At 26.5% G+C, this 8,693-nt stretch overlaps 1 protein-coding gene across 3 annotated transcripts; it reads right to left on the reverse strand.

The window, feature by feature from the left end:
* Positions 1-393: 393 nt before the first annotated feature.
* On the reverse strand, positions 394-8,598 carry LOC129972548 (charged multivesicular body protein 4b-like). Of its 3 annotated transcripts, none has more exons than XM_056086724.1 (6): positions 8,173-8,598; positions 4,882-5,056; positions 4,168-4,282; positions 2,835-2,955; positions 2,217-2,294; positions 394-975 (listed from the first exon to the last, which is right to left on the reverse strand). In XM_056086724.1, exons 1-5 carry the CDS (start codon positions 8,354-8,356, stop codon positions 2,230-2,232), a joined length of 660 nt encoding a protein of 219 aa, XP_055942699.1. In that variant the 5' UTR covers positions 8,357-8,598; the 3' UTR covers positions 394-975; positions 2,217-2,229. The 3 variants fall into 3 exon arrangements, with proteins under 3 accessions (XP_055942699.1, XP_055942698.1, XP_055942700.1); XM_056086723.1 differs by having other exon boundaries at positions 394-979; positions 2,221-2,294; positions 8,173-8,597; XM_056086725.1 differs by lacking the exon at positions 394-975 and adding an exon at positions 1,178-1,199 and having other exon boundaries at positions 2,221-2,294.
* Between the last annotated feature and the right edge of the window lie 95 nt (positions 8,599-8,693).

Here is an 8,693-nt window from a genome sequence, read left to right on the forward strand (position 1 = left end):
TTTTAGGTGCACTTAGTGTAGAAGTATCCCCCCTCCCCTATGCTAGAGCTCAATCAGTCTACTGCATAGTATGACTCTTGAAAGTGCAAAACACCAAATATCCTATTTACACAATTTTGGAAAAATGAAAAGAATTGAATTAATGTTGATAAATGGAAATTATATTATAATGAAAAACTCATGCTTAAATCAACTTAAAATAGAGTACAGAAAATTTCTAAATTGAATTAAAACAGTATAGAGAAATCTTCTGAACAGCTTTTGACTAACTTCAATGATGATACAAATATATAAAATACATTTAAAGGAACATTTACTTGCACAGAAATATTATTATTAATCTTGTTTTGTAAACCAGTGTTATGCACAACATGAATCTAAAACATCCGCATGAAGATTTTGTAAAAAAATTTATTTATACATCATACAGTTTTGCAAAGACTAATGCATAATAGTTCATTGAAAGTTAAGAAATGAAGCATATTAGTCACTATCAACAATCAGGGAAAGTGAAACGTGGAAAAATAATTTACAATCTTAAAAAACATGCCACAACAAATATAATTACAGCAGCCAAAACTCCTTCTAACTTTCAGTCTCTATCATATTTCAGTTCATAATTTAGCCTTAATAACCATGCTTATGGGGAAAAAATACAAAAAACAAAAACAGCAATAAAATAAAAGCTTTCCTTCAGTGTCTTAAAATTAATAATAATGTACTGAGTTCATATGTGAACAATATTATTTCACTTCAAAAGTAATTTTTTAAACATAAAAGAGACAATGACCACAAAAATACTAATTTAATTGAAAATTATTCATTTTATCACTGTTATTCTCAGATGGAAGGCAGCAACTAGGGTTCCCAAAAGAAAGATAATTTGTGAGACTTTAGCATTAGGAAAGAAGAATTTCAAACAGTCTCCCAGAAATACTTTTATACAAAACATATCTGTTGCTACTTGCTTTCTTTCTGCCTAAAAAAAAAAAAAAAAATTAAAGAAATATTCAGCTTTTATAACACACAGAGGCAATAGAAAAAAAGATCTATTCATTATTAATTTGCACTAATAAAACAAAAATATTTTGAAAATAAAATAGATTATATATATTCACATATCGATTCTTCAAATCCTTTTCATTATCCAAAAGAAAAAACCATCCTGTTTTCGGAAATGTATAGTTGGTTTAACTTGACTATGAATTTAAAAAAAATATTACAAGCCACTTTAAAAGAAATTGTACAGTCTATGAATGGCTTTAGGTTATAAGAAATATGAAAAGTAAATGCATTAACAATCAATGGTTGATAAAACATTTTTAATTTTTATATCTGAAAAATGCACAAAATTAATGCAATTGAATTTAATAAATAAAAATGCTTAAACATATTTGAAGCCAAATTGCACCTTATTCATACAAACATTGGTTTATTTAATATTTGTATAAATTAATCAGTTTACAAAAATTCATTATGGTGCATTACATCTAGTTAATTTGCATTTAATTAATAATAATCATGAAAGGCAAATAAATTGCATAAATAAATAATATTAAAAACTTGCTTTCTATTTATTAACAAATCAAGAAAAACTTTAATTCTGTAAAAATCTCAATGAAAATTAAATAGATAAATGACAAAAATGGAATGTTATATAAGCATAGTCATAATCACATTTTCTTAATGAAATGGCAGATTGAGAGATTTGAATAATAATCCAATTTTAAAAATGGAACATAATCCAATTTTAAAAATGGAACAAACTTAATTATCAATTCATAATTTACAAAAGACATATGTAATTTTTGTACAAAATATGTAATTTTGATGTGCATATGCTTATTTTTAATAACTCAGCCCATTAAAAGTTTTTTAAATGATGCAATAATAAAGCAGTGATATTTATGTATAATAATTAAGATAAATATTTAATCCCATTTAACAAATAAATCCAAGCATACTTTTACTTAAAAAAGATGGACAGTTAATTATTCCACAATCAAAATTTTAAAAAATGCTTCATATTTTAAAATATACATACAGTTTTAAAAATTAAATTAAGAGAAGGTAGTAAAAGGTTTATTTAAACCATGAACAAGATATTAATCTAAGTTATATGAATAGGCACATTGTCTAAAAGCAGTAATAATAATAAAAACTTAGTTTCTTGCACGGATATCATGAAAAATTTACAATAAATCAAATTAACTGACTTACTGGAGAGGATTATGAAGCCCAAGCAGCTAGTTCTTTCATATCATCATCTTCCTCTTCAACTGGTTTAACTTTAGCTGTGAAACGAAATACAAGAAATATGTTGCATAAGCAAAATATTTTGAGATATTTTATAACAGGACTTTAATAATATAGAAATTCATAAAATTCTTTTTAATAGAATATTGCATTAAAAAGTATTAAGTCCAATTAGAAGTAAAACCATCATAAAATATTTGCTTCTAAATTTTGCTGCAGCTATACAAAGATCAGTTGGAAAAAACAACGACAAGAAAGTTAATTTTAAAATGATTTCAAATTAATGGCAGCTCATAAATGAAAATATTTAGTACATAAAAAGAATACCATTCTGAAATAGTAATTTAAGAATAGAATTTAAAAAAAAAATCTTGTAAAATGTGCTCATTTTATTTCACACAAGGATAACATAAATATCAGTTTAATTACATTATTAAGAGAATTAAATTGCTTGGAACGCCAACACAAGATTTACAAGTGCAAATTCTTCCAACTGTAGTAGAATAAAGCACATTGCTCTAAAATAAACCAAAAATGAAACAATGATTTTTTTAAAAAAAAATATGTCTATATCTTACCTGGACGACTAGGCTCGGCAGTAGGAACAGCAGGCAAATCTACTCCAGCTGGACCAACAGCAATAAGCTGTTCATCTAATTCTTCTTGCTCTAATTCTTCTAACTCTTTAGCTAATTCATCCTAAAAAGGAAGGAAATAATGCATTTAATACATCTTTATTCAATTACAATTTTACAACATGTCAAAAAGTTTTACAATCACAAATGTATTAATTGTTAATAACTCTTAAGTACATCAACTTGCATAAAGAATCATTTCAATAATTTTTTTCAATTTTCATATTTTTAAAACAATTTTTCAATTTTCATATTTTTAAAACAATTTTTCAATTTGCTTTCATTAATTTGTATTATAAAAAAAACTAAACTAATGAATTAAAAATGTTGGTATCAAGCGCTTGTTGTACATTAATATGCTTGTGTTATATGCTAAATTGAAAAAAAGAAAATTCTCAAATGTTAATTTCAAACACTGTACAGTTTAAAAAAAAATAATTCTGAATGTACATGAAATAATTTATTTCACTAATTAAAAAAAAAATTTCTAAAAAATGAAATTCAAAATTACTAATATTATTTTATCTAGAAATCAATCATTTAAAGTTCAAACAATAAAACCAGTATTACACATAATTTGACATTTTAACAAATTTGTGTCTAAAGATATAGTTTGTAAATTATTCTAATGCAAATTTTAAGAAATGTCAGGTAATTTAATATTTAGAAATATACTTCATATTATAATTAAATAGAAATATTAATTGTTGTTCAATAGCTATGTTCTCCCCCCACCCAAGTATGTTAATTAATCAGTTATCTATATACATTAAACAATAAAAGTTTAAAAAAAGTTTAATGAAAACAAGAGTAATAAAACGTGTCATTTAAGTTTTAAAAATAAATTCAATTCTATTCTATAAAATTTTGAAGTTTTGATAAAACACAATGCATGTTAATTTAATTTATTTAACATTGATTAAAAAATATATCTTTTTCTTTTTCTCAAAAGAAAAAAAAAAAATGCTTTAACAGTGATTTGCATTTGTGACTATGGAAATTGTGATTTGTTGAAATTTATTGGCACAGTACCCTCCAGAGACATATAATTGAACAATTATAGGAAGAAATTAATTTTTATGGAAAAAAAATATATATATTCTTGAAATACTTTTGTAAAACTTTGGAATTAGATTCTATATTAGGCTGAAATTTAGTTACTTACTAAGGAGAAAGAAAATAAATATTATAAATAAAATAGAATGTGTGTAAAATATATTTCATATTTGTTAAATTTGCAATACAATAAATAAATAATAATTTTTTTATTGATTACCTCATCAAAATCTCTATCAAAACCAACTGGATTAGATATAGCATCAGAAATTTCATTGGCTATTTCTTGCTGTTCTTGTACTTCATCCATCAAATCATGTACTTGATCCACATCCCTAAAAAATAAAATGTAGTAAAATGTCTAAATTTCATTATTTGCAACAAGAAAAAAATCTTTCTTGACCAGCTCGAGAATAGACAAAATAGGCCTAATAAAGCAACAACATGTAACAAAATATTTTCCACTAACAACATCATTTTCTTTTTTTTATCTAAAAAGTAATTATAAAATTCAACAAAATGAATCTGATGCTTTAAACTGACTTAAGTTGCAATTATTACTATTGATCCAGAAAAAAGTTAATACTTATATTTGAATTAAGATTATAATTTTACAAGACAGTGATATTATAATTATATTATACTACAAAAAGAAAAGGTAACACAAGGCATAAAAAGAGTTGAATGAAAATAATTACTCACACAATGCTCAAATAATCAATTATAAAAATATGACTAAACAACTATCATTAGGGCAACAGAAATAAATTATAAAAATGTGCAAATTTCATATCTATTTAAACAGAAAACCAAGATTTGACAACTGATATTCTATACAAATTATAAGAAAAATTTTATTAGACTCAAGTCAAATAGTTAAAAAAAAATGTAATTAATCAAAATATAATATAAAAATGATTAATTAAAAACTTGCATTTCATGGGCATTTTTCAAAGCTTTAGCCGCAAATCCCATTATTTTCAATACTTCAGTATTTGTATTAGCATTTTCTAAGGCCTCACGTTGATATTCAATAGTTGTCAAAGTCCCATCAATCTGTGTCAATTGCTTCTCGTATCTCTTCTTTCGTTTCAATGCTTGCAAAGCCACTGAAAAAAAAAAAAAAAAAAATGCAAGAAAAAATAAATAGAATGGGTGAATATTACTTACGCATAAAATTATAATTCAGCAGTCTACAGAATAAAACAAATTAAAATATAATTATAAAAATCATATTCTATAAAAATGAATAAGTTAAAATTTGAATTTAAATGGCTTAAAAAAATCCCAATTTACAGAAAGTGCTTTCTGGTTTAGTCAGATTAATTTGATCTTTTTATTCACATTACAAATATAAAATTAAGACTAATACAATTTAATATAAAAAATCAATCTATATACAGTGCGCGAAAAAAGTATAAGGACAACATGTAATTGCATGAAAATATGCTTTATTTCCATTTCACCTAAATGAACATTTTATATTTCTTACTTCTGCTGCATAACTTTGTGATAACACTTATACCACATAAAAAACATAATTTAGCTTCAAAATATTGATTTTACAAAATTTAACATTAAAGGAAATACGGAAAAAATTATAAGGACATGTTGTAAAATACTTAAAAAATGTTTCAATAATCAAGAAAACTACCTTTTTTTTCAATCACTTGAATAATCCGAGAGGTCATAGATCCTGAAAGATCTTTTAAAATGTCCACAGATATTTTTTTTCCAAGCATCTTTGATAGCGACGACAAGATCTTGTGTACATTGATACTGTGTGCCGTTTTTATAAACTTCTCGGGCTAGAAGTCCCCATAAGTTTTCGATTGGATTAAGATCGGGACTTCTCGCCGGCCAATCAAGTAAATTTACAGAATTGGCTCCAAACCAGAGTTTTGCACTCGCAGAAACCTGTTTCGAAACATTATCCTGCTGAAAAATATAGTCCCCTGAAGTAATTAGTGGCACTTAAGGTAACAAACTTTCTCCTAACATATCAACATACCTGTCCGAATTCATTTTATCGTTGAAAAATACAATTGGAGTGGTTCCATTTGCCGCAAAAGCGCCCCATACCATAACCGAGCCACCACCATATTGACGCCTGGAAAACACTTCCTTGGTCTTTCGCAGATCATACCAAAAATAACGAAAACCATCAAGTCCATCAAGATTGAACTTTTTTTCGTCCGAAAAAATTACATCAGCCCACTTTTGACCAAGATAAATGTATTTTTTGGCAAAGTAAACTCTACTTTTCTTATGATGATTTGTAAGAGGGGGGCGTGACACTAATTTCCCATAAGAAACTTGAGGATGTTTACTCAAAACATTTTGAACAGTCCTTGTTGAGCATGGTAAACTCAAATTTTGTCTAACTTCATTTGTGGTTTCTCTTTTCTCGCAAGTTCTCCTTACAATCATTCTTTTTTGTCGACGAGTGAGAGTTTCTGGTCTCCCAGTTCGCTTTTTCATACCATGCATCCCAGGATTTTTTAGAAAATTATAAACCACCATTTTAGATCTCTTGATTCTTTTTGAAATTTCCCATCCACTTAATCCACATTCTCGAAAAGCAACAATTTTTCCTTTTTCAGAGTCAGAAAGTTGAGTTCCTTTGAGCATCGTTTAAAAATTCACACTGAAAGTCGACGAGTGGGAAATTCTTTTCGCAAATGAATCTTTTAACTCGGAATTGTCATTTTATGCTTTCAAATATGCAAATTTTTAAATAATTACTGGAGAAAAAGCAATGTCCTTATACTTTTTTCCGTTTTCATTTAGGTTTAAAAATCAAAATTTAAATTTTAGCAGATTTAAAATTGAAAATTTTGATTACTTTAGGCATAAAATATTTTAGTTTTACTTCTATTTTTGCTGCAAAAATTTGCATATGATTCTGTAAACAAGGCTTCTAGATTTGGAGATTTTTCGCGTGTCCCTATAATTTTTTCGGGCACTGTAGCTTAGAGTTACATTTTTTTAATCATCTTAAAAACTATTCTTCGGTGATATTACAATTTGTTAGAGTTTCAATAAATTTTTATAAAAATTTCCTCCGGTACATAACATAGTATATTCCATTTTGAAAATATAACTAGCATATTTAGCATAAAAATGAATATATATGAAAATCTGACAATATTTAGTATTAGTTTCATGCACTCATTAGCATGTGATATCTGATGCTAAATGTATGCAAGATCAGTCTTCTATGTAGTTAAATTATATTTAAAACAGAACTTGTAAATTAAAGGTGAAGGACTGGTGAAAACAAACAACTATGATTTTCTTCCTGTGAACTTTGCATAAACAGATGCTTGTTTTCTTCTTGCAAGTTACAAGCACACTCATAGAGTTGTAGCCCAAAAACCAAATTAGTGTTGCATCTGGAACTTTTTGGCAATTTCACCATTAATTAATATATACCTATAAAACATCAGATGTTTAATTTCTAACTTTACTAAAACTACAGAATGAAGATATGCAGATGCTTATGCCATACAGTAATGAGTCATTTGAAGCCTTATGGTATGTCAATTTGAGTTGTCATTCAGCTTTAAACTATGTCTTAATAATAACTATAACTAAATAGTTAAAATTTCTGAGGACTTAAGTTAAATATCTTTCTTTGCGAAAGGAAAAAAAAAAAAAAAAACATTCTGAAATATACACTTCACTAGTAAATTAAAAAGTTGGTACTTATACAATTACAGAAATAAAAACAAGAGGAATAGTTAACCGAATAATATAGAAAGCACAATCTTCTCAATTTTGAGAAACTAATACAAACCATGTTTAATTCTCTTGAAAAGTTACTGATTGATGCAAATATTTTAATACACAAAAATGGATGATTTTTGGGGGTAATTAAGAATAAATTTGATAAATATTAAAAACTGCAATTAGTTTAAAACTTTGTAACCCACAATGTAAATATATTGAATTAACACAGGATTCTTTAAATTACACACACTGAATGAAATCGTGTACGATGCAATATATATTAGAGGGAAAAAATGAGATACACTTCTTAATAAAAGTTATCGAATCATGGCGTAAGATTACCCTCCAGTGCAAAAGAAGAAATCTATCACAAAACACAATTTTAAAACCAAAAAGTAGATAAAAAAATATTTCTTTAGTACAAAATTGTTCAGAACGAAGTTAAATTAGAGTTAGAAAAAAAATATTAATAAAATTGACATTGAATGTATACCTCGTTTGTTTTTGGTTCCATTCTTCTTGGCAGTTTGCAATTCTTGTTCAACTTTACGTTCCAAAAATTCTTGTTTTTTCATTAACATTTCTTCGACTTCCCTCAGTCTCTGAATTGCTTCTGCTGGAGTAGGGGCTTTGGAACCACTTTTGCCCCCTCCAAAAAGTTTGGTCAAGAAACTCATTTTCTATTTTGCTAAAAAAAAAAAAAAAACGGATAACGGAAACAAAAACAAAACCTTAAGAAAACACTAATGCAAATATTAATTTTGGTTCGTCTGAGTAAAAATCTGCAGTTATCTGATTACATCTGCGAATTACAAAGTAATATTAACACAACAACAATGACCAAATTCTCAAGTTTGAGACGTAATTATAGCATAGTAAAGAGAAATTGCAGACAGATACTGACAGAGCGAGATTACAACTATTATGCTGCTATTTCGAGTTATGTGTAATAGTCATGATAAGCGCTATTCAAGTAGCGCCTTTTTCTATAAAATTTATTTTAGGACATTTAAA

Source organism: Argiope bruennichi, chromosome 6 (genome assembly GCF_947563725.1).
Source record: "Argiope bruennichi chromosome 6, qqArgBrue1.1, whole genome shotgun sequence".
NCBI lineage: Eukaryota > Metazoa > Arthropoda > Arachnida > Araneae > Araneidae > Argiope > Argiope bruennichi.

Excerpts from the sequence above, each read along its gene's own strand:
- LOC129972548 (XM_056086724.1), bottom strand. The coding sequence starts at position 8,356 with ATGAGTTTCTTGACCAAACTTTTTGGAGGGGGCAAAAGTGGTTCCAAA. Across the intron at positions 4,283-4,881 it reads TTGAAAAATGCCCATGAAAT|GGATGTGGATCAAGTACATG; the intron begins GCAAGTTTTTAA and ends TTTATTTTTTAG. Across the intron at positions 2,295-2,834 it reads TGCCGAGCCTAGTCGTCCAG|CTAAAGTTAAACCAGTTGAA; the intron begins GTAAGATATAGA and ends TTCGTTTCACAG.